Here is a 25,625-nt window from a genome sequence, read left to right as displayed (position 1 = left end):
GCTAGCATCGACGACAGAGGAATGCTCGCTCGGTGTTCTTTCTCTTCCTTCTCCGTCTTAAGGTTCGTTCTGCGACCTGAGCGGCTCCTTGAAGAATGAGAAAAAACTGTGAACTTGGGAATGGCAGGTAGCAGGAGAGCACGCAAAACAGAAGGGTCGGAGAGTAATCTGCATGTGTAATAAATGTGAAGGTCTGGGTGACTCACGGGACAGTCAGCGTGTAGGGACAGAGAGAGAGAGAGAGAGAGAGAGGGAGACGACGGCACAAAAAAGTGTCGATCGCAGGTGGGACTAGCGTCACTGTGGTGACCGTAGCTATAGATTTGGGATGGTTGGACGCTGGTTCGCAAAGCTTTTGTGGGAGCAAAACGCGAGCTTTCGAACCTCCGAGGCCGGTCCGTTTCCTTGTTCCTCTCTCTCTCTCTCTCTCTTTTCCTTCTTCATGGAGTGACGGCCGTGGATTTCGGGCATTTCACGTGGTTTATGCACAAGAGAGAGAGAGAGAGAGAGAGTAGTGCGTGGCAGATGAGCGCTCTTGCTCGCTGCGCTCTTCTCGTCTTCTCGGCAAGGTACAGAGAGGAGCAGGGAAAAACCATTCTCTCGCCATGTGGAAGGTTGTCTCCTCTCTTCTTCTTCCTACGATCTCTCCCTGTCTCTTCTGCTGGGGTTTTGGAGTGTAGAGGATATATAAGGAAATACCTGCAGTTTGTTTCCTGCTGTGCTTTCGTTTGTTGCTTCTAAATCAGCTGCAGATATCAAGTAAACGACCAAAGCCTTCGCTTCTGTCTTCATTTGAATCCTGACTTCATTTACCCATCTCCCTCATCTACTTTGTTACCTGCTGTGCTTTCGTTTCTCCTTTTTGTTTTGTAATGGGTTTCCGATGTGCGGTCTTCCTCCGATTGCGAATCGATCGACGGGTTTGGGTGGTGGGGAATGCACCTGTGTGTACCCCATCCCTTTGTCTTCTATTGGAGTTGTTCACCTCGGCGGGTCTGAGACTTGTGTTCTTCTTCGAACTCCTCATACGTTACGAGCGCCTTCTTTTATCTTTTCATCTCTGCGACTCGTGGCTCCTTTTTCAGTTTTTTTACCACCTCCATGAGGTTTCTTTCTCTCTACATATCCCCCATTCAATTCGCTCTTGTTCTCTGGTTGTAGGACATAGAGGGAGGAAGCTTCGTCGCCGGAGACCATTAGTTTCCCAGGAGGAATTCCTTTGATTCCAGCGGCCGGGAGATGGGTCGGGCGGCGCGGTGGCTGCGGAGACTCTGGAGCAGTAGCAAACAGAGCAAGGAGCCGAAGGACTATCCCGGTCATGGCGCCGAGGATAGGACGGAGAAGAAAAGATGGAGCTTTAGAAGGTCGAGGGATTCCGGCGATGTGGCGCCGGGCCAGAATGCTTCCACGGCAGCGGCGATCGAGGCGGCGTGGTTCAAGTCCTTCTACGCTGAAAGCGAGAAGGAGCAGAGCAAGCACGCCATCGCCGTGGCCGCGGCCACGGCTGCTGCGGCCGATGCCGCGGTAGCTGCCGCCGAGGCAGCAGTGGCCATGGTGCGTCTCACCAGCAGCGGAGTGGACGCCGTGTTCGGCGGCGGCGTTGAGCGGCTGGCGGCGGTCAGGATCCAAACAACATTCCGAGGCTACTTGGTATGGAATCTAACGAGACTCCATGTTGATTTGGTCATCAATTGCGTTCTTTTGATGCTCTGTGCAGTCCTTTACGTTTCGTTTTCCAAAAATCTTTCCTGTCGTTTTTGCCGACTAGTTGTTATCTGCCGAAAGAATGCATAGCTTTTATTGCTCTCTGTCCAAATGAGTCCTATCTAATTCTCTATGATATCTCCGGTTTCATCATTTATCTCGTTTTCCATCCACAACGCTCGATGGTTTCATGTCCCGAATCCAATTCGATGATCCGTGTAAATGTTCTTCCCGTTCTCTGTTCCTCGCAGCACGGAAACAGCCAAAGCTTTCTGTTGTATTAGCTTTCTCGCTCAGTCGTTAATGCCTCCATTTGCTTCTTTGCAAGGCAAGGAAAGCACTCAGAGCGCTCAAAGCATTGGTCAAATTACAAGCCTTAGTCAGAGGATTTCTTGTTCGCAAGCAAGCCGCGGCAACTCTTCACAGCATGCAAGCTCTCGTGAGAGCTCAGGCCGCCGTCCGAGCTCGAAGAGCACGTAACCTTCTGCCTGATGATGGAAATCTTGTGCCGGAGATCCGCCGCCGGAGATCATTAGTATGATACGAATCCTTATTCTAGCTGGATTTCTCACGAAACAATCAGTACTAAGCTTCGGTTTCTGTGTTGCTCTGTCACAGGAAAAGTTTGCTGATCCGCGAGGCTTGCAAACGTCGTCGTTCCAGAACAGGAGGTTCTCGACGAGCATCGATAGTCCTATCCTTGCGAGAAGCCCAAAGATCGTCGAGATCGATACGTGTCGAACTAAGCCGAGATCCGCTCGCCGAGCCAGTCTCCCGGCCGTAGATCCGGCAGATGACCTGCCTCTATATGCATTCTCCTCCCCGCTTCCATGCCAAATTCCAGCGCGGATCTCAATTCCCAGCCGCCGGAACCTCCAGGAGAACGACTGGTGCATCAACGGTGAGAAGTGCCGGTTATCAGCCACGGCGCAGAGCACGCCCAGATACATGAATTCGTTCGGCAACGTGGCCGTAACTCCGGCGAAGAGCGTGTGTGGTGCTGAGAGTGTTTTCCGGCCGTACTCGAGCGTGTCAAGCTCCCCCAGCTACATGGCAAACACGCAGTCATCCAAGGCAAAGGTGAGGTCTCAGGGTGCACCGAGACACCCGCCGGAATCAGCAGAGACGAGAAAGAGGCAGCCTTTGGGCGAGGTAAACTTGGAGGCCAGGGCTAATTTTGGTGGTATTGGAATGCCCAAGCTCCGCTCTCAAGTTCAAGATGCTGCTTTCAGCTTCAAGAGAGCAGTGATCGGCAGGCTGGATAGGTCCTCAGAGCCGGGCAAGGAAGCAGAGAGGGAAGTTTACTTGCGGAGAATGTGATGATGCAATGGGGTTCACAAGCTCAGCACAAGAGGAAAGACAAAGCGCTCTCTTCTCCTTCTTCTTCTTCTTCTTCTTCTTCTTCTTCTTCTTCTTCTTTTCCTGTTTGTGCGAACAATTTGGATGAGAACATCGATAGCATGGTGTGGAGTAAATTTTTAGCACATTCACTCATTTCAGTGGGTGTTCTCAATGTGAATCTGAATCTGAATCCTTCGAGCGAGCGAGGGGCTAAGAATGTGGTTTTCTTGCTTTCTGGGATCATCTCCACGTTTGGCTCATCAGTCGCAGAAATCAAAGCAAGACTTTTGGTCTGTTTAGATTGGATGTCCCAAGAGATTTAAAGCATACATAGTCTTGATTCCAACCTATACATCCTAATTCAATGGCGAAGCATCAAACATTAACCACGATCACATCTCCACGAAGCAGCCGGCGGACTCTATTTGTAGAGATGCAGCCGAAACATTTTGACTCATATTAAAACAAACAGCGTACTCAAGAATCATCATCACGCTGAAGAACTCCAAGGATTTTGTTTGAACTCGGCAAAAATGTCTGAAAGAAAGCTCTCCCGATGAAGTAGGTATCTAAGTAGATAAGATTTCCTCAAGGCAGTTGAGGAAATCTCTCAGCAGTTGAGAAGCAGATAAGATTTCCTCAAGGCAGTTGAGGAAATCTCTCAGCAGTTGAGAAAAATCCTCCATGCTGAATGTGTATAACCTCCCTATGTATAAATGGCCATCAAAAACTCACTATCAAAATGTATTAGGCAATTATATCTTATACATTTCATAGTTTCTTCTACAATTTCTATCTTTCTATCTTCTTCGCTTAATTTCTATCATGGTATCAGAGCTGTTTGCCTAGAGCAAGCTCTCTTCTCTGGAGTCCAACCATCCCTCTCGTGGCGACGCCTCCGCCCCTCAGCCGTAGCCATTCGCTGCAGCCTACTGCAGCACTTGCGGCTGCTAATATCAGATCCTAAAGGAAGCACAGTCACGACCTTTGTTTCTACCGTCAGCTGCTGCTCCCTTGCCAACCGAAGTCTTCCGCTGAAAACTCCGCTGCTCTTCCGGCCACCAAACTCCAATACTGCATTACTGCAACTATCTCCAACCTTGCAGATTTCTCCAGCATCGTTGCAGAAATCGCTGCAAGCTGCAGAGATTTCTTCCACCTCGCTGCAATAATCTCTCCTACACTCTGAATCGCTGCAGCCTACCAGTGCCTCTGGAAGAAGCAGCAGCCCTCTTCGGCATTGCATACAACTACTCTTCTACATCTGACGTCTTCATCATCTACCTCCCGCCACAGCCATCGCTGCCTTTCTTGCTACAGATTGCTCGCCCATCACTGCAGTTCATCACGCTGCAGCCTTCTCTGCAGTTCATCGCGCTGCAGCCTACTCTGCAGCGCATCGATCTGCTTTTCTCCTCCTCCCTTCCTCCTATATCTTTACATCTTCTATAAAGATCACTTGACCCACCACAAAATATCTGGGATGTCTTCATTTTTCTCTTCTGTTATTCCTGTCCCTATTTCTGCAGGGACTCTGAGCACTTCTCAAAGTCTTATCACCATCAATGCTGCAGCACTCATTCCCTTCAAATTATCCAAAGGCGGCAACTACGCATCTTGGCGGGCACAACTTTCTAATCTTTTATTTGGCTATGATCTCTTAGGTTACGTTGATGGCTCTCTCCAGTGTCCACCTGAAGTGATCAACATCCCAGGCGAACCCAATCCAGTGCCAAATCCAGCCCACCAACTATGGTTACGTCAAGATCGCCTCATCCTCCAAGCTATTCAAGCTTCCGTTGCTGGATCCATTGCCCCGCTAATATTCTCATGTACGACTGCTGCAGAAGCATGGTGCAAATTACAAACAACTTTGGCAAATCGCTCGCGTACTCGCATGCTCGGACTTCTCTCCAATCTGATGAAAATGAAACATGAGGGAAGTACTATTGCTGATTATCTACAAAATATCAAAGTTATCATCGATGATTTAGCTTTGATAGGTCATTCTCTCAGCGATGAAGAAGTCCTAATCCATACCCTCAATGGCTTAGGAGGCGAGTACAAAGAACTGACAGCAGCACTTCGGGCACGTGACTCACCAATATCATTCGAAGAACTTTATGATAAGTTGATCGACTATGAGACGTACTTGAAGCATGATGATAAGTTGCCCGGACCACCTATTACAGCTCAGGTCAATCAAAAATCCAAGAGGAAGAGCAACCAGTACAATAAGCACGTCAACAATGATTTGGCTAAGCTGCCTCCTAGCCTTATGGGGCCCAGACCAAACCTTCCTTACCCATATCAAGGTGGTAACTTTCATAATACTCAGTCGTCGCATCCTGACTTCACAGGCCGCCAACGAGTTGTTTGCCAACTATGTGATAAAGTTGGACACTCCGCGAAAGTCTGTCGGTCTCGTCCCAGACTCCCTACTCCATCACAATGGCCTCAGGCGAATTTCATGGCTACTCCAACTCCTACTCAACCTAATTGGATTGTGGATTCGGGCGCCTCTCATCACATCACCTCTGATCTTCAAAACTTGTCCATCCACAACAACTATGACGGAAATGAAGATATCATCATCGGTGACGGTAAAAGAATTCCTATTACTCATTCTGGTTCCTCAACGCTTAGTTCACTTACCACAACCTTTACACTCGATGATGTTTTGTGTGCACCTAACATTAAAAGAAACCTCATTTCCGTTTCTCAATTCTGTAAACAAAATAATACATCAATTGAATTCTTTCCTAACTTTTTTCTTGTCAAGGATTTGAGCACGGGGGCATCCTTGGTCTAGGGCCAGAACAAAGACAACATTTATGAGTGGCCATCCACTTCACAAATTACCTTTCCTACTGCTCACTCCTCAATCGCAGCTCCGGTTGATGTATGACATCGTCGTCTTGGTCATCCCTCCCCTTTTATTCAGCAAAAATTACTTTCTCGTTATTCTCTTCCTACCTTGAAAATCAATAGCACTATTAATCATTGTGATGCTTGTCTTTGCAATAAAAGTCATAAACTGCCTTTTGGGACAACCTCCATTTCTTGCTCTAAACCATTTGAAATCATTTATACCGACGTGTGGGGCCCTGCCCCAATTCCTTCTTTTGACAAGTTTCGTTTTTATGTCATTTTTGTAGATTATTTTACTAAGTACACATGGTTATATCCTCTCCATCATAAGTCTGATGTTTCTACTGTATTTTTTTCAATCTTCCATTAAAACAGTTTACTCTGATGGTGGAGGCGAATATCAAGCCCTCACATCCTGTCTCTCTGCTTGTGGTATACAACACCTCAAGTCACCCCTACATACTCCCCAATTGGTTGGTTCTGCCGAACGCAAACATCGGCATATCGTTGAAACTGGTCTCTCCCTTCTACATCAAGCATCCATGCCACCATCTTTTTGGTCAGTAGCTTTTCAAACTGCAGTTTATCTCATTAATCGTATGCTCACTCCAGTCTTACAATACCAGTCACCATTTGAAAAATTATTCCACAAACTTCCAAACCTTCATAAACTCAGAGTTTTTGGCTGTTTATGTTATCCATGGCTCCGTCCCTATGCGTCACATAAGCTAACACCACGATCTAAGCCTTGCACTTTTATAGGCTACTCTCTTGAACATAATGCTTTTCGATGCTATGAACCCCAAACTAAAAAGGTCTTTATATCACGTCATGTTATCTTTGAGGAGTCTATCTTTCCTTTTCAAAATAATCCTACCATGCAAACTACTCCGATAAACATACATCACTGGAATATCCCTCCGATCTCATCACACGAACCTCCAATGACACCGTCCAGTCCTTACTCTCAAGATTCACATACTACTATTACTCCAGTTCAACAGCTTCTCACTCCTTCTATTCCTCCACTCCCTTCCTCACAAGTTTCCCCTATTAATGAAGTCATACCCTCGGCAACATTGCCACTGGCTTTACCTTCTCCTAGATCTAGTGACATTGTTGTGCCGACGGTTGACCCGGTCCATGACAGTGACTCGCCCTCGGCTATACCACCAACACAATCTACCACTTCCACCCCCCCTAGACATCCAATGACAACACGCTCCAAAAGTGGTATTTTCAAACCACGTCAAGTCCTTGACTTACATGCTATAACAAATTCCTCCACTGAGGCCAGTGAACCCACTACAATCACTCAAGCTCAAAAATCTTCTCACTGGCGTAAAGCCATGTGTGACGAATATGATGCTCTCCTCCATAACTCTACATGGACCTTAGTACCCTTTCATCACACACAAAATATCATCGGGTGTAAATGGGTCTTTCGAATTAAACGGAACCCAGACGGATCCGTTGCCAGATACAAAGCACGTCTAGTCGCCAAAGGATTTCATCAACGACCTGGTGTCGACTTCACAGAGACATTTAGTCCCGTTGTTAAACCCACAACAATCCGTCTTATCCTGAGTTTGGGTATCTCAAAGGGCTGGCACATACGACAATTGGATGTTAACAATGCCTTTTTACAGGGGTCACTTACTGAAGATGTCTTTATGCAACAACCTCCTGGTTTCGTTCATCCTCAATATCCGAGGCATGTCTGCAAACTTCAAAAAGCTATTTATGGACTTCGTCAAGCTCCAAGGGCTTGGTATAGCGAGCTTGGCTCGTTTTTGACCTCAATTGGCTTCATCAATTCAAAGTCTGATACCTCGTTATTCATTTGCCAGCACAATGAAAGCATAATATATCTTTTAGTATATGTGGATGATATTATTGTCACAGGAAATAATCCTTTGAAGACTCAGGCATTTCTAAAGCACTTGGCCGATCGATTCTCCCTCAAAGATCTAGGAACTTTAAGCTACTTTCTGGGAGTGGAAGCAACATTTACATCTTCAGGTCTCTTCCTATCACAAAGAAAGTATATTCAAGATTTATTATCAAAGGCAAACATGCAGGATGCGAAAGAGGTTACAACTCCTCTCTCTACCAGTGAATCACTTAAATTATGTGATGGAAGTCCTGCTACAGATTCGACTCAGTATCGACAAGTCCTTGGCTCCTTACAGTACTTGGCTCTCACCCGTCCAGATATTTCATTTGCCGTCAATAAGTTATCGCAATTCATGCATCGACCATCTACTACGCATTGGTCTGCGGTCAAACGAATTTTGCGGTATCTTAAAGGGACTCTTAATCATGGCATTTTTCTTCGCAAAAATACTTCACTCCATCTCCATGCCTTTGCTAATGCTGATTGGGCAGGGAACTTTGATGATAGAACATCTACGTCCGGATACATTGTTTTCCTTGGAGCTACTCCAATCAGTTGGAGTTCTAAAAAACAAAAGACGGTTGCACGATCTACAACTGAAGCTGAATACCGTGCCGTCGCCACCGCCGCTGCTGAACTCAATTGGGTCACAAATTTGCTCAAGGAACTCAACGTCAACTCCACGGTTATTCCTATAATATATTGTGATAATATTGGAGCTACTTATTTATGTGTCAATCCAGTGTTCCATTCCCGCATGAAACACATAGCCATCGACTTCCATTTTGTGCGAGATCAAGTTGCCAGACATCAACTCCGAGTTTCTCATGTACATACAGCAGATCAACTAGCCGACTCACTCACAAAGCCTCTCGCCCGTAAACTATTTTCGCATGATAAGTAGATAAGATTTCCTCAAGGCAGTTGAGGAAATCTCTGAGCAGTTGAGAAGCAGATAAGATTTCCTCAAGGCAGTTGAGGAAATGGCTGTCAAGAACTCACTATCAAAATGTATTAGGCAATTATATCTTATACATTTCATAGTTTCTTCTACAATTTCTATCTTTCTATCTTCTTCGCTTAATTTCTATCGATATGGAGACCAACCCACCTGGTGTCCATGCCGATGTAGCAGCTACCACCGCACATTAGCTGGGCCCAGAATGGAGGTCCCAATCGATCCGGAGGGGCCCCACCGTCCTTCTCCAATCTCCAGCAGCCACTTCGGTGGGGACACCGAGTAGGTCGGGTGTTGGCGATCCTCTGTTCCCCTCTTTGCGTTGCGTGTGTGTGGATCCCCCAGATGATTTATTTTCTTTGGAGCTATCCGGTTGGCGCCCGTCGACGCAGGTTGTCCGAGCATCATTTGAATACGAACAGCCTCATCCTAACTGGATCCGAATCATCATCATCATAATAATAATAATTATAGCCGGAGAGAATCCATCCGATTCCCTCCATATGTCGGATCTAAGTACCCAACTCGACGGCTCAACATGAATCGAGCAAAGATCTGCATGTTCCTCCCCCGTTACGGTGTGTTAGACTGACCCATTTGGATCATGAAAGAACTGGAAAACATGGAAATGAAGACATCTTTTCTGCAGACTGCTGCTGTATTCGATGTGTTTTGTTGGAGAGGAAAATGGCTGCCTGTCTCGTAAACCTAAGTAGAATAATTTTTGATGAGATTGTATCCCAAGTACACTTCATTCCCGAGAAGATAGAGAGAGCTTCAAACAAGTATTTTCGGCTGCACTCTGTCTCTTGCATACGCATGCATGTCTAGATGTATCGGGATTCTGCATCACCAAGATTATTCTTCGAGTTGGTGTTCCTTCCCTCTGCAGCTCTGCTCGCAAAGCAAGCAGTACGTGCATATCAGTTCTGTGGCTCTACGTAGACAACAACAGTACGTCAAAATCGACTCGGACACTCTTGTTTGTATGGACGATCAAAATTGCCTTGGATTTGAAACTTAATTTCAGGCAGATGATCATGTGGGAGGCCAGAGATGGAGCAGTAGGTTGATGCTGATGCATGAAGCTGGTCTGACCCTTCTCCCTCTCCTTTTAAAGTGCCTTTTCAGTAATCATTTGGTCCTTATCTGGAGGGTGTGCACACACAACCTGAAATATTCCGTCTTCTTCATCACGCACCCCTTGTCTGCCCTACTACTACTATCCCCCAAAAGCACGAGGGACCATGGCTTGCACACCGAGCCTCGCTCCTGGTGCGGTTCACATGCATGTCTTGGCCGAGCCATCAGTGACGACTAGGGAAAGCACAGAGAGACAGCGATAACTAGCCTACTATCTCGGAGGCTGAGCCACGAGCTCGGTAGGACCATCGGTGTCACCTTCGGATCGAAAGAACCCCGTAGATGGGAGGTCGAGCGAGCTGAAACTATTTCCCTTCGTTCCGAAAGGAACATGTTTGGCGTCTGCGAGAAGTTTCCTGCCTTCTTCCTCCACCATATGGGTGGCCCTGCATGTGTACCGGCCGAGCAACCTAACACAGGAGGAGGAGCGGCTCCCCTCGATCACCGGCCACGGGACTTGTCAGGTACTTGGTCCTTTCGTTCACAGTTTTCCACGTAAGAGAGAGAGAGAGAAAAGAGAGAGAGGTATCATCCATCCGAGGGAGATGTTGTTCTCATGTTCCGTCGCCGGATCAAGACACACACGCAGCAACCGCAGCGGTATAAACCCACACAACTTTCCGGTCTGTCGATAGGAAGACTACCAGTGGATGAAGTCGAAAGGATTCCGGTTCTGTGTACTGACGGGAGAAGTTGGCCACATCACGATGGATCTGTGGATGCAGCTGAAACATGAAGGGACCAAACGGAGAAGATCCCGTCCTTCCTCTGATCCTTCAATAATTTTATCATGTCCTTCATCAGGACTAGCCATCTACTTGTTATTGTTGTTGTTGGTGGTGGAAATGCATCTCAAGCCATTTGTATTACCAAAGTAAAACAATGACTCGCTCTTAAAGATGTTCGAATTGATTGTATCAATCGATCCTTTGCACTACTAATTTCTTTTTCCGTACTGTATGAATTATTGTGCCATGTTGGTTTAACCAAAATCGAGGTTAAACCACATGATAACAAAAAGGACTGACATGCCATGCACAGGTTCATGTAAACTACTCCTCCATCAGCTCTCGGAGGCAGGCCATTTGTTGTCCGCTAATAATTTACAGCTTCGTCGGCTCGGCAAACGAGGCTTCCCTCTCTGTTCTCGTATGATTGGCGATATATTATTTGCATTTCAAACATAAAGCATTAAACTGATATGATATCAGAGATTAACAATATTAAAGAAGATTTCATCGGTAGGACAGTATTGGATCATCGGAATAGGGGCCATTAAATCCAATCTCCTTCATCAAAACAAATTAGACAAAAAAAGGAGCAAGAACATTCAAATCCTATCTGATGGTTGAGATACCGATTTAGTCGTCCGAAATATAAGTTTGGATGAGAGCTCAGTGTTGTGCTGCTCGGCAAGATCTACAAGGAAAGCATCACGGTCATAAATAATGTTCGTTCCGGACAATAATTGATTCACCCAGACGACCGAGCATGCATGCACATGTATTTGGATCACGTACGCGCTTGTCTCGCCTCAGAATCATGCGCTGGAATTTGAATCCATCCACCCTCGGCTGTTCGTTTTTCTAGCTGAGGAGCAAATGATGCAAAGAGTTGTATGGCGAGATGGGAGGACGACATAAGCTTCTCGAAAAGAAGCAATCGGACCATTTAGCATATTAAGCTCGACCATTTTCTTTCTCTTGGTACTCGTAAAGAAGCAATCGGACGTGGTTTTGTGTGGTGAAGGGAAAAGGCGACGGGAACATCTTTGACGAGGTTTTGCTACACCGTTGGTGGCTCCGACATGAATGGTGAACTTGGGGTGTGATCTTTTCACCCTCCGAGAACCGTTTAAAGTTGCAGCGATTTAATCTCAGAAGAGGCTGTGATTACTGGAATCTTCACTTTGCTGCAGTCTATGACTAATAAGTCTTGTCTGGACTGTCCGTGATTCAGTGGATGGCTACTGGCACTTATAGTTCTTTGGTTCTTAGTCCGGTGGTTCTGCATGCTCTGACAGACACAAGTAATGTCTCTTAGCGATAAGGAAGAAGACAGCAAAAACCCATCATTTTTTCCTTTTTCTTTTTGTTGTTGGAGCAGCGGTAGAGCATTCAGCATGATGCATGAAGCTCATCCGAATCTCCTCCGAGTTTCTTTTTCGGCAATCATTAGGCCTTGATTTGTTGGACGAGGGTGTTTGTGAGGGTTACACACGCGCATCGGAATGATTCCTCTCTCCTCCGCTCTTTTCTAAACCATGTCATGTCCTTCCCCCGAGAGCCGACTGCGCCTGTTGCATCACCCCGTCTCGTCCCTCCGACTGAAACCCTACTTCCTAGGAATATTCTCTCGTCTTCAAGAAAAGTGGAGGGGATTCTTCCGAATATTTAATGCTACATTTGTATGGCCGAACGAAAGGACAAAATGTCGACGACCCAAAACTCCTTTCCAGCTTGCGAAAGCTGATACTGTTCGACGCTTGCAGCTGTCTCCTCCAAAGCAGTGGATCAAGGATCCAAGTTGCTGTAGCGATCATGAGCTTCGAAATCCTATACGATTCATTGTCGCTGTCATAAGCTACAAGGACTACACTGTGGAGAGAAGCTCGACTACAGAAAAATTGCAGACTTGTGGTCTACGCTCCAACCGGTACGGCACCAAGACAGATGCAGCACGTAATTCAGTCCCCATTTTCCGATAAACGTAGAGAACACGATCCGATCTTACGGATGTTTTATGTATGATACAGTAGGCGTACGCAGGCAGCGCTTTTGCAATTTTACCTATTTTTCTTGCACCGAAACACACGATTAAATGGAGATGGAGTTGTCTTCTTTAAGCAGGGGGGTCGTTTATGAGCAACCCAGCCACCACTTCACTTAGATTAGGGAGCTTCGGACTCAAACGACGAGGCTTGCGATATTGGTGCTTTTGATGGTCATCGATTAATGAAAAGAATAGAAGATAAGAACAATTATTAAAGAAGCCTCCATAAGATGGTGCATCTGACAATACCAATCTTGGATTGATGCAAAGTAAACAGTTTACGAGCCAGAGGCTTCGTGAGTAGGGTAAGAACAGATCGCTGCTGTTATTGTTACTGCAGAAAGTTGCAGCAATAGAAAAAGCTATAGCAATGCTGTAGCAGAAGAAGAAGCTACAGTAGAGGAAGAAGTTGCAGGGATGTTGCAACGATGCTATAGCAGAAGAGGAAGCTACAGTAGAAGTGTAGTAAAGAAGAAAGCTACAATAGAGGTGCAGCAGAGGAGAAAATTGTAATAGAGGAGGAAGTTACAGCGATGCTGAAGAAAGCTATAGCAGAAGAGGAAAGGTGGGGCAATATTGGTGAGTGCAACACTAGAGACGTCACAGCGGAAGGGAACGAACGTTGGTGCAGAGTGATAGTCGAGAAAGCCTTTTCTTTTGCCGCCGGAGGTGGAGAAGCAGAGAAGAAAGCTCGAGTAGAAGAGAGCTTACTCTAAGCAAGTAGCTCTGATACTATAATGAAAAGAATAAAAGATAAAAATAATTATTAAAGAAATTTTATTAAAATAACTTTAGCTTGAATATATTAACATGTCTCTTTCCTATTTATACATTTTAGAAGTTTGTATGTTTCATCTCTTTCCCAAGGACTGCGTGCTTGGTAACGTCGGGCACAGCAATCAAATCCATCATCCATCTTTATCAAGAGATGGAGCAAGGAGCAAACGAAACAAAGGAGAGTTATGTCTGATGCTTTGAAGTCAACAACAATCATTGACTTGATTATTTAAGGGCAAATAGATGGTTAAACAGCCGGCCGGCCGGCCGGCGGGCTTTGGAATTCCGGGATGCAGTACATGTGTCACGTGAATCCAGTGGATGCGATGCGATCCTCGGTTCTCGAGCTCCTCCGATGAGAAATACTGTGACCATATACTTTGTTTTTGCATGCTCCTCGCAGGACCAGATCACGTACGATTGACTATTAATGGCTCTGATGTCAATGGTGGGGGAAGGTGGGGGGGGCACCACCCAAGAAAAAGCCCCATTAATTTCGGATGCAATCATCATGGTGGTGGTGCTCTTTCTCGTGATGCTCTACTTTCAAGGAGTGCACTATTTTATATTTTGAGTTTTTTTTTTTAATCCAAAGAAAACAAATCGAAGCCTCCTCCATTCCCAACCAAGTTTTTGATGTTAGGATAGAATTGGGAGCCAATCCGTGTTCGAGTAGATATCATGCGACTCGTTTTCTTTGACACACACAGAGAGAGAGAGAGAGAGAGAGAAAGAGAAAGAGGGGGGATGTGATGCGATTAATGGTAAAAACGTGGATGGATGGATGGAGCAGAGTAGGGGGATTGGATGATGGTCCATGGCCAATACAAATTGAATGAATGGTGTTCTGTGCGCTGAGGGCATGCAGACAATACAATTGAATGAATGGTGTTCCGCGGCCTGCTATTAAATTCAATCTCAGCCTGCGCAGACATTTTCTGAATGCAAAAGGGGGAAATCATGTGACTTTTTTACTTGTAGGATTGCAATTTATATCGGCTACTGCATTAAACCAAAAATAATAATAATAATAAGGGTGTACAGAAGAAGCCATGAAAGCAGCGGGCAACTGCAAGTTGAAATCTCCCTCTCCCCCGAACGCATGCGATGAACGGTATATGCCTGTCCGTCCGGCGTGACAGAGCCAGCCAGGTACAGTTGTCTACTAGTTTCTTCATATGAAGTCCATGATTCTTTGCCAAATCATACTGCTAGCAATTATTTCTACTGGCCTCGATGATGGATGACGACGACGACGACGATGGGGTGGGTATTCGACAGTAATATTTCCACCTCCAATATCTGGGGCCAGTCGATAGGATACGGTTGGAAAGATCACCGACCGTCCGAGACTTGAGAGATCATGCTTCTTTCCCCCAACAATACTTTTTTATGCTCAGATAATAAAAGAATATATATATATATATATATATATATATATATATATATATATATATATATATATATATATATATATATATATATATATATATGGGCGACTCTCGTTTCAGTGCTGTTTGTTTGAAGTAATATTTATTATACCTAATATATTTCCAGCGGAGACAAAAGAAAAAAAAAAAACATAATTAAGAAGAATCTGATACAAAAGTTTGGACCCAATCTTTCTATTCCTTGGCTGAGGAGCCGTATGAACAGTCCATCCCAAAGGAATGGGGAACATGCAATTTGTTTTTGTTTGTTTGTTTGTGGATCGCATCCCCGTAAGACCCAAATTTGAGATGCGGCAGTCGACTATCTTCTTCTCATAGACCCAGTATATATAACAATGATCGTTTCAGTTTGACTATCGTATTATAATACTACAACAACAATCTCTTTTATTATCTATCCTCGGTTGGGCATGGAGAAACCCCTACATTCTCCCGTCCCCTATCGCTCATCCCTTGCCGCTGGCTATTTATTATGCTAATGCCCTCTTTATTCTTCCATGTTAATTTGTTTCTTATGATTAATCAGATAGATGCCAATGCCCTCAATTCTCTTATCTTCTTTTTACACTAAGCTATCTCCAAACGAATAGACACTTTGGACCACAGGTAACAAAACTACTTCCTCTGCATCTCTTAACCAAACAACAAATGCCAATGGTAGGTATTACACCACATTAAACAAATCCAAAGAAACCTGAAACAACTACTTTTCTAGTCAGGTAAATATATATTGTTACTGGTAATGCGCATACGTGTCAAATTTACATCAAGCCTCCTCCCCTCCAGGAACCCTCCTTGTCCAAGGCTAATTAATTATAAAAAAAAAAAAGTCTTCATGCTGACCAACAAAGACCGACAACACTTGCAATACATTTCCAACATGACATCAAGCAGATTAATTACTCATTTGCACTCGAGGTTGCAAGCCCCATTCCACGAGTTACTGGTAATGCCAACAAAATAAATATACAAGTTTAAAAGCACCAATACCAAATTCAAAACCCCTGATCCCAAAGATAATCACCAAGCCTCTCGACAACCATGTTGCACTGTCCACCAGTCATGGGCTCGTCATATATACCAATAATCAATGCCAGATTCGTTTTCTTGACTGTAATCCCACCACTGCCCTGAAAGTCATTTGTTTTGACAAGTCAATCATATAAATCATTAATGCTAACACAACTTCTGGTTAGCCTGTGAACATAACCACTGCCTAAGTTTATTTCCATCTGTTATACTACTAATTACACACCAAAGAACCAATTGCTCATCACAGTTTACATATTACATCTGTTCATGACTTATTACAATCTCAATTGAGCTATGAAATCACCAAATTAATCTGGTCATGCGTCATCCTATTAGACCTTAAATGACATAAACCATGAGAAACCACGACTGCCAACCATATGGATGCACACATATACATATTAGCTATGAGTTTAACGTGCCAATTACCAACTTGGAGAATTTTTTTTTTATATGAGCAAGGGAGACATAACTGGTTGTCAACATGTTTGTCCATCTTTAAGCAGGTTATAAGCTGCTATAGTTAACATAATGACGGTCTTATTATTTGTGCATTTTTCAGAAAAAAGATAAAGAGAATTTTTTTTTATTATTCACCATAAATTAGTAATACATACACTCAGAAACTTTTCTTAATAGGCCTTTATAGACATATAAGCATAAAGAACAATGTCCATCCATGATAACATTGTCAAACGTCCATCTCTTTCTTCAAGTTCTGATGGTTTTCTGAATTTCGATCTACAGGAAACTTTACTGTACTTTTCTGCAAATTATGCATGCTTTCATTGACTCTTGTTCTTTGTTTTTTATTCCCTTTCTATCACTTAATGCCTTCAGCCCTAGAGCAGGCTATTGGTCTAGGGTGAGAGTTGCAAGGAAAGTAAAATCCTTTCCTTTTGCTCTTCAACCACCCAACGTCAACTTATATCTCTGTCATGGCCCAGTGCATAATTCTCCCACTGATACAGTGTCAAGTGAGTTCTCATATACATAATCATAAGCAGGATGTTAGACATATTATTCGCAACATGTTAGACAATTCAGATTTTATATAAGTAGGATCAGATTCCTAAACTATACTCGTGGAGGCGAAAAAACAATTAGATAAAGTTTGATGAATAGATTAACATATTCCAAATTTTAATTTCTGAAAAAAAAACCCAAGTTTGTAAATCATTTATTTAAATAATTCATAGTGTATGTTTTTAGCTGAAACAACTAGAACATCCTCAAGGCTGTAAACATCTAGAAATTTCAGAAATTAATGTTAATCCATGTTCTTTACTTTTAGACGAATATGGTTAGCCACTAATAAGTTTGCTAGCAAAACAAGTTTGTATTCAATGGCAGCCACCAGGATTCCTAAAAAATGCCCAAAAACCAGGAGTAGAATATTCATGAGGTATGACTACCATAATAATAGATAAAAGCTGCTTAAATAACAAACAATGACATCTTTGAAGATGGAATTATACAGCAGGACTAGTGTTTCTATGTGATTTAGAAGATCAAGTATATATGTTGGAGCTCATACGAAAACAATATACAAATGTAAATTAGACATCAAAGAAACTGCAAATATAATTTAATTCATAAATAACAGATAAATCACTGACCTTCTTCCCTCGAATCACAACACCCGGTTCACCTTGGATGACCATGTACTTTGTTCCACCAAGAAATAATCCAGTTGGTGCAAGAGATCCAGGATCAACAAAGTTGGTCATGATTGCAGCGATCTCCTCCGGTTTGAACTGTAGCATTGAGATGGAAAGTTCACCATCAAATGATGGACATCAAAAGAAAGCAAGACCAGAAAAAAATGCTCTGTGACACAAGACTGGATAAGTGTCCTGTTAGAACATGTTGGCGGTCCAGGATAAGAAGCCGCTCAATGGTCCAAATAATTTCAGAAAACTGAGAGCTAAAACAATTGATTATTTCCTTAATATTCATTCCAAAACCCCGACCATGGCCACCCCAACTGAAAGGGGAATCCAACATTTTTTTCTTTCCACATGCACAATATTTCTAGCAAGTGCCAACTACCAAAACAATATTTGCAGCATAGTGGATCTTCCCTTATCTCACCTGATCGTTTTTCCTTCCCATCCCTTCTGCACATGAACTACAAGAATACTCTGTGTCTGAATACTTTCAATTTCAAGATGACAAACTTGCACCAAGTGAGAGCCAAATGTTGTTTATTAAGTGCATAGCATGCTAAGAAAATCATAATGTGACAACTTAATACCAACACAAAATTAAGTTTGGGATATTTTTGATACGTTATTATCATGCAGAAGCTAGTTTCGTTACATTAAAAATGCCCACATGATTTCATCACCATTCCGTCACCGAATGAAGCTTCCTGGTAACTTGTACAAACAAAGGCATATAAGATGTGAACTGCAAGGCTAAAGTAGCAAAGCTGTAGCTATAGTCTCTTTTCCAGGGAGAAGACACGAGTGACTCATCTATGAACTATTTGACAATTCGAACCAGCCTGAAAATAGCTCCATTATAGATAACAGAATCCGTAATCTAATTAATGAGAAAAGAAAATTAATCGCAGACAATAAGAGACACAAAAAATCGTTCTAATAATGATCCATAGGGGTTGGCACCATAAGACCAATAACAATGGATTAAATAACCAAAATGAAAAGGAAAATGACTAAAAAATTATGCATGTTATGAAGATAAAAATCTATGGACAGCTCATTATTCTTTCGTTGCTTTAATCGGGGGAAAATGGAAAGAAAATCCTAATTCTCAAAGAACAGTTTACTAATGGTGTCGCACGTATAAGAGCACGCATTCACCAGCCCATGTAAACCGTCCATCAGGGTAACCTTGGTCATACCACAAACGAAGGCAAGGGAGGATCGCATGTATCCATGTGTTAGAAACGTTTCTGCTGCTGCAGCCATAAGAGTGTTATCTGTGATTAGCATAAATCGAGGCGATGACAGGCCAACAGGTCCGAACACCGCCGACCAATCAAGAAATCGCTGCGAGCAATCAAAACAAGAAAAAGACACGACATCAAGAAAGAAAGAATCAGCAGAGCATCCCGGGTCCCATAACATGAGCGCCGCCTTCTTTTTCATGATTCTGATCCCCCTTCTCAAAAGAAAAAGGAATGCGAGAGGTGAGAGATCGCGGGCAGCATATTGATTTCGTTTTCAATTGGCTACAATTTATTCAGACCCTCACAAATAAAACCCTAATCTCCGTCATACTGCACACAAGAAAAGGAAAACCTAAAGAAAATTTCAAAAAGGTGAGTCCATAAATCGAGTAAAACCCCAGTTGTGTATCGGTCGACCATCAGATCTGTCAGATGCATCAAAACCCGCAGCCAAGAAAGAACCAATCCGATCCCGATCCAACATGCACAAACAAGAAAAAAGGGCAAGACCGAAGGTAGAAGGAAAAATCAACAAGACACGCAGAGAGTGAGGGGGGCAGAAACCTGGGGAAAGGAAGCGCTCACGGCCCAGACGCTGCCGTCATGGCCGAGGATGGCGGCGGCGGTGAGACGCTGGCCGTCAATCTCGCACATCAGGTGGTCGTCGACATAAGTTTGCCACGACATCCTCCCTTCCTCTATCAACTTCCTCGAGAAGACACTTGGCTCTCCCGTCTCTCTTCTCTACTGAGAAGGAATCGGACGAGGCGGAGGACTTATCGGACCCAGTAAACTTATTGTCACGTGCGCTAGGAAGAAACAATGGCATGAGGCTTCCGAAATGCCACGTTAAATAAGAAAATCATTAAAAATTGTTTGCTCTTATCCTATTTATTTTTTTTATCAGAAATATATTTTAAGGTAGATTGATGTTATTATTGATTTTTTTACTTAATTAAAATTATTTTTTTTATTATATTTATATTTATATTTATGTATGTGTTTGAATGTGATATCAAGATTATCTTAACAAGATATATTAAAATTATTATAAATTATATTAGGAATGATTAATAGTAGCATGATACATAAAAGATAATATAATATTAATATTATATAATTAGTATTGGTAGTTAGACTTAATGTATAAAATATTAGTTTGTTTTAAAATTTATAGTTATTACATAGCTATAAAATATTTTTAATTTTTTTAAATATAATTAGGTAAAATTATTTTTAAATAAATTTTATTTATTTATTTTGATTTTAAAATTTTTTTATATCTTACTAATTAATAGGTTAAGTGGGTGAACATTATATTATGTAATCTTATCTAATTATGCTCATATTAATCATGCTTTCGTATTAGTAATCATCATCAAAATCTAATCATATTTATAATATATTTTATTTAACTAGATAGAATTATATAATCTAACATTTATTGATCATATACTCGTATGTATGTTGACTATGTGATCCTATCTAATTATTATGTTCATAATAATTATGATTTTATATATTAATCATTCTTAAAATTTAATTATATTTATAATATATTTTATCTAATTAGATAGTATCATATAATCTAACATTTGTTGACCACATATTGATCATATGCTTAATAATTTGAGCTTATTAATTGTGAATATTAAGATATATATTATGTTTTTAGTATGTTTGTTTGAGCTAAAAAAAAAAAGGATGTATTGGCACTATTGAATATGATTTGTTTTATTTTCTGATGTGGCGATGAATAAAGGAACAATAATTTTTTTCCATCTTTTAATGTTTACATGCATGGTTTTCTCTATATCAAAAACATTAGAATGCCGTCAAGTTTACATTCTGACTTTCATATGAATCAGCTCAAGTAGATTTGGTTGTGCACACATTTTCCATCTTGGATCTTCTTCTACCAACGTCAAAGAATCAGGGATGAGGGTAGAAAGAGAACCAAAGCAACTGCTTTTCTTGGTTGAAGTGACACTCGGTTCCACTCGGCCACAGAACACAGCATGCGTAGGCAAGCGTATAACAAGATACTGCCGCAGTTGTGAGTTCTGCAGTTCTTTAGGAACAGAAGCTTTTTTCTGTGTTCATGCACCACACACCATCATCCATACCTAAGTGGAGCAATTACATAATCCTTGAGGATTATGTGGAGAATTGGTAGTCAGTCACTCACCATAAAGAAATCTTGTAGGATTGATTGAACTTATTATGTTATCTTTGTTTGATTATGTGGTCAACTTCTGCTTTTGGTTAATTCAAATGCTTGTGTGTGCCAAAAAAAAATCAATTCTCTTTCTGTGATTATCTTCGTGTTAGTATAAAATATGTAATCATGCTATTTGTAATGTGAAAAAATTTTTATGCTAAAATTGAAATCAAATAAATTAGATCTAACAATATTACGATGCATATCTTTCTTGTTATTCAGAAGAATAAATCTTATCTGATCTATAAGCGCTTCTCTTCCTATCTACAAGGATTTGTAAGGAAAACTAGATCCTTCTCCTCTCTTCCTATCTTTTCACAAGACCACCTAGATTGATGGATTAGGGGATTAGGGGAGAAGGAGATTGAGAGAAAAACTTAATCTCTCAAGAGATGCTACTCAAATGTACTCTGATGCACATTGATACACTTAGTTACACATATATGATGCCCTTAGTCCCTAGAGGTCCTATCTATTTATAGGCGAGAGTTATGAACTTTTTTTTATTGGCCAATAACCATAATCGGAATCCAATCATATCTATAATATATCTTATCTAATTAAATAGAACCACATAATCTAACACTTGCATGAGAAAGAGTCGTTCTAAACACATCACTTTCTGTACCGAAAATTCTTATTAACAATAAAAATAAAAAAGCAAAAAATACGTGAGCTTACCCCTTTTCTGGTCGATTAATCTTCAAATGCATGTAGCAAACGTTGAAGTCCCAAAACACATAGCATCCACCACAACATATCATCGAGGGAAGTCTCGAGGAGATATCACAACTGTGCTGCTGCAAATGTGAATCATAACATGTCAGATTCGATCGGGACCCATGCAAAAGTCAAAATTAAGGCTTTTATAGGTCAACCCAAATTTTAACTTGAATCTCATACGAGGAGTAGCAACACTACTCTACCACGTACCATACGACCGTATCTTTGATGCCAGTGGTAATAGCATACGTAAATCCAAATAAGATTCGACCTACGCATGCACAACCCAGTTAGTCAAAGTATTTGCACCTCTCTTCGAGCTATAGGCTCGAGCTTCCTTAGTCTAGAGGAAAAGAAGATGTGTTTGCACCTCTCAGGAGATGAACCGTAGTCTCCTCGATTTTTTTTTTACTACATTAAATGACTAATAGGACAGATATTGAATAATCTACTGATAACTATTTGGATGTCTTAACAGATACAGTTAATACTTTCATGTTAATACCAATAACATAAACATGTAAAAAGATCTACCTAGTCAAGATATATTTAATTTCAAATTCTTACAACTCATTCTATAGACTCCCAAACTCTTGTCATATCTTTTTACCCCAAGAATTCAAACACGGAATGGACGATTGAACCCTTCACTGACATTGGAAGATTTCACCACCAAACAAGTCAACTTATAAGACAGATATCTTCGCTTGGTCGGACATCATCCTCGATCGGGCTTCATGGTCAGTATTCTAGATCTCGCTTCACTCCGAAATAGACTTCTTCCCGATTCTAGAAGCAATAAGATTTGCAGTAAAAGGCATGTATATCTTTCATCTGAACCATTTATGGGCATTTTTTTGTTGTTGTTTTTTTTCCAGTGAATGGAAAACAAGAGATGAAGTTTTACAAGTTTGATGTATCTAAATCCTCCATACATTTCTCTCTAAAGGAAGAAGATGAAACTGTACTTTTGTGTCATTACTATGTGATGTTCATGTTGATAAATCTATTGCGTTAAGATGCTAAAAGACATACCTTGGAGATGGCAAGTTTGTCGTAGAAGAAGGAATGCAAATTTAAGTTTGGTTTATGAGAGAAGTCTTTGAGAGAGAAAAATTTTGTTCATCATTTAATTTAATGTACTAGATTTATCCATGGGTTCTATATGAGATCATACATTGCATCATGACTATGAATTGAAGGGAAAAAAGAACAAACAAGATTGTCTTGTCCAAACCTGTGTTCTAGCTGATGAAGCTACACAATCTTTGTATAAGAAGAGAGAACAGCCTGCAAATACTATTGATTGGTCTGCTAATTTCCACTTCGAATGAGATCTCCTAAAAGAAGAAGAAGAAGAAGAAAAAGAAACAAAGTTCTCTTTTAGATTTAGCCCATAGAATGCTGCTGCTGTGTACAACCGAAACACATGAGGCTGTAATGCAGAACAAGTTGGATTAAATTAAGCTACCTTTTTGTACCTATAAATCACATACAGAGACGTCCAAATGAGCATAAAACTATCCTACACTTCCACTTTCTAACCTTTTCCCTTGGCATAGGGTTCTCTTTTGTTTCAATAATATAAGCTGATATAAACACCTCACTTCCTTTCAAAGACACTTAATGATTAAGGTTCTGCTAGTATATTTATATAATGTAAGTGATTACACCAAGAAATTGTTGAATATTGATTATAAAACCAGGAAAGGTCTTCTTCTGTCTGGCAAAGAAAAGAGGCAAAGGTTAAAGGTGGTGGATGCCTTGACTTGATTTCCTTCACTCATCGCGTCCACCAAACCATGCTTTCACAGAGAAGATGTAGAGGAGAACAGCTTGCAGTGTGCAAAAAGGAAGGGAATGCTTTTGAAGAACATCAACCCTAAAACCAGCCTTCACCAATCAATCCCTCGGAGCACTTATTCAAAGAGAACGAAAAAAGCAGCGTGTTGATTCCATTCGCCAATATCTGCATGCACCATAAGAAGCTTTGTCGTGGATCATCGAAGTCGAAGACCGAAAAGAAGCACGATGAGTTATTGATCTGTCTAATCTAAGGCACATTCGACGGCCATTTTAATTCGCAGAGAAATCTCACCAATGTGCTCCTGCTTTGTAAAAGTTGAGGAGGTTGATTGGGAGTGCAGATGATGCAAAGTGGTAGTCATCATTTGCATTCTTTGTTCGTGGTAACAGAAGCCCGACTTACGTACATCTCATGTAAATGCATGCAGTGTGCACACAACGGAAAAGTGGATGATATATAGCAATCATTTACCATGAATCCTCGTGAACCCAAAGATCTTGTTTTTGCTACTCTAAAGTTGCGATCGAATGCGATGGTAGTCATCTAAAGTTGCAGAAAGCTTTGCTGGTTGCTTTCTATTTGATCCTCGTCCTCGGTGACTGAAACCCCACTTACGTAAACCACATGCAAATTGGTGCAACTGCGGTGTGCATATATTCTTTTGCACTCTTCAAATATGATTTTTTATTTCCTCGTGCGAGTTCAGAAGACGTGTACGTTAGCTTGCCGTAAATGATTTTTTTAGGTTATTGTATTGCATAAGTTATACTTAAAGAGTTTAAAAGAAGAATTTAAGAGAATAAGCAAACAAGCAAGAGATCGAATTAATACCTTATAAACCTTATATATATATCTTGTGTATGTTATATTGAAATTTGATTGTTCGATTGGAACGATAACTATTCTATGTTTGTCTATTGGTGTCGAGAGATGTTACGTCCTCGTTACAAAGCCCTCTAACGTGAGGTGTTGAGAGTAATGAGTTGAATGTATATAGAGGGTATGAATATTTTGTTTAGAGGATGTACCTAAGTTAGTCTTTTATAGTATGACTTTAGTATCGTTACACTCGTAGATTCATATTGATATTAAGAATGATTATAAACAGCCCTAGTGGAATCAAACTCTACTGATTCTTGTGAACATGTGACATCGATGATGTGATTTTTAACATTCGAGAGATAGGATCATGTCGATCATACGTGGTTAAAATGATAGCGATATATCATCATGATGTCGATCATGTAATACCAAAATATCAGTAACGTAGCATCGAAATATCGGGATATTGGCCACCTCGCAACTAAGACCAAAGTCATAATTTTCCTATCAATAAATATACTTCTGCTGCCCTATACATCACAGCAAAGATTCTGATAAAAGTTGAGAAGAGAAAGCTATAAACTATTTAGGAATAAAACAAATCATCCGATCACTTCCTTGCGGCTATAAATTGCAGAGATGGGTTGCCTCTTTCTCCAAGTCCATAGAGAGAAGAGGAAGTAAATGGGAGGAAAGAGGTACTCCTCCATGTCGTTCTGCACTCTTTGCTTCGGGAGGTCGCCGCGCGGAGACGACGAGGTGGAGTGGGAGTGGGAGAGGGAGAAGAAGCACACGAGAAGAGTGCGTCCAAGTGATGAGGACCGAGGTCGATGGATCGGCGAGCCGGACGTAGACAAGAAGGCGTCCGACTTCATCGCTAGATTCTACGCGTCACGTTTCGTGGACTCCGAGCCTCAAGCAATCGTGGTTTAGGCTTCCAAGTTCTCTCATTCATGTTTTTATTGATCTGCTATGTAATAAGTCGAACACAATTAACTGCTTCTCAGATAATAAAATTAGCCATATTCGAATTCTCCTCAAGAATTCTCGAGCCTTTCAAGTGAAGCCGTGAACTGATCATGAACTGCGTTGGACTGCTTGTTTATCTTCTTCTCTCGTTGTAAATAAGATGATAGAAGAACATATACGAACTGCTAGGATTGAAAATTATGACATTGTCTGTCCTAGA

General features: G+C 41.6%; 2 protein-coding genes across 3 annotated transcripts; one reads left to right on the top strand and one right to left on the bottom strand.

The window, feature by feature from the left end:
* The first annotated feature begins 425 nt into the window (after nucleotides 1–425).
* LOC135584509 (protein IQ-domain 26-like) lies at nucleotides 426–3,198 on the top strand. Of its 2 annotated transcripts, XM_065121736.1 has the most exons (4): nucleotides 426–614; nucleotides 1,162–1,650; nucleotides 2,033–2,239; nucleotides 2,323–3,198. In XM_065121736.1, the coding sequence occupies exons 2-4, from the start codon at nucleotides 1,240–1,242 to the stop codon at nucleotides 3,022–3,024; spliced, it is 1,320 nt and encodes a 439-aa protein (XP_064977808.1). In that variant the 5' UTR covers nucleotides 426–614; nucleotides 1,162–1,239; the 3' UTR covers nucleotides 3,025–3,198. The 2 variants fall into 2 exon arrangements, with proteins under 2 accessions (XP_064977808.1, XP_064977807.1); XM_065121735.1 differs by lacking the exon at nucleotides 426–614 and having other exon boundaries at nucleotides 1,002–1,650.
* Nucleotides 3,199–15,609: 12,411 nt separating this feature from the next.
* On the bottom strand, nucleotides 15,610–19,625 carry LOC135619586 (profilin-like). Its single transcript, XM_065121734.1, has 3 exons — nucleotides 19,428–19,625; nucleotides 17,566–17,703; nucleotides 15,610–16,044 (listed from the first exon to the last, which is right to left on the bottom strand). The coding sequence occupies exons 1-3, from the start codon at nucleotides 19,548–19,550 to the stop codon at nucleotides 15,910–15,912; spliced, it is 396 nt and encodes a 131-aa protein (XP_064977806.1). The 5' UTR covers nucleotides 19,551–19,625; the 3' UTR covers nucleotides 15,610–15,909.
* Between the last annotated feature and the right edge of the window lie 6,000 nt (nucleotides 19,626–25,625).

Source organism: Musa acuminata, chromosome BXJ2-8, assembly GCF_036884655.1.
Source record: "Musa acuminata AAA Group cultivar baxijiao chromosome BXJ2-8, Cavendish_Baxijiao_AAA, whole genome shotgun sequence".
NCBI lineage: Eukaryota > Viridiplantae > Streptophyta > Magnoliopsida > Zingiberales > Musaceae > Musa > Musa acuminata.
This window is presented reverse-complemented; position numbering and strand designations above follow the sequence as displayed.

What these genes read in the sequence shown, in the direction of transcription:
- LOC135584509 (XM_065121736.1), top strand. Translation starts at nt 1,240, where the DNA reads ATGGGTCGGGCGGCGCGGTGGCTGCGGAGACTCTGGAGCAGTAGCAAA. An exon ending in CAACATTCCGAGGCTACTTG is followed by an intron (nt 1,651 to 2,032) that starts GTATGGAATCTA and finishes CTTCTTTGCAAG; the next exon opens with GCAAGGAAAGCACTCAGAGC. An exon ending in TCCGCCGCCGGAGATCATTA is followed by an intron (nt 2,240 to 2,322) that starts GTATGATACGAA and finishes GCTCTGTCACAG; the next exon opens with GAAAAGTTTGCTGATCCGCG.
- LOC135619586 (XM_065121734.1), bottom strand. Translation starts at nt 19,550, where the DNA reads ATGTCGTGGCAAACTTATGTCGACGACCACCTGATGTGCGAGATTGAC. An exon ending in TGAGCGCTTCCTTTCCCCAG is followed by an intron (nt 17,704 to 19,427) that starts GTTTCTGCCCCC and finishes TCAATGCTACAG; the next exon opens with TTCAAACCGGAGGAGATCGC. An exon ending in TTGTGATTCGAGGGAAGAAG is followed by an intron (nt 16,045 to 17,565) that starts GTCAGTGATTTA and finishes AATGACTTTCAG; the next exon opens with GGCAGTGGTGGGATTACAGT.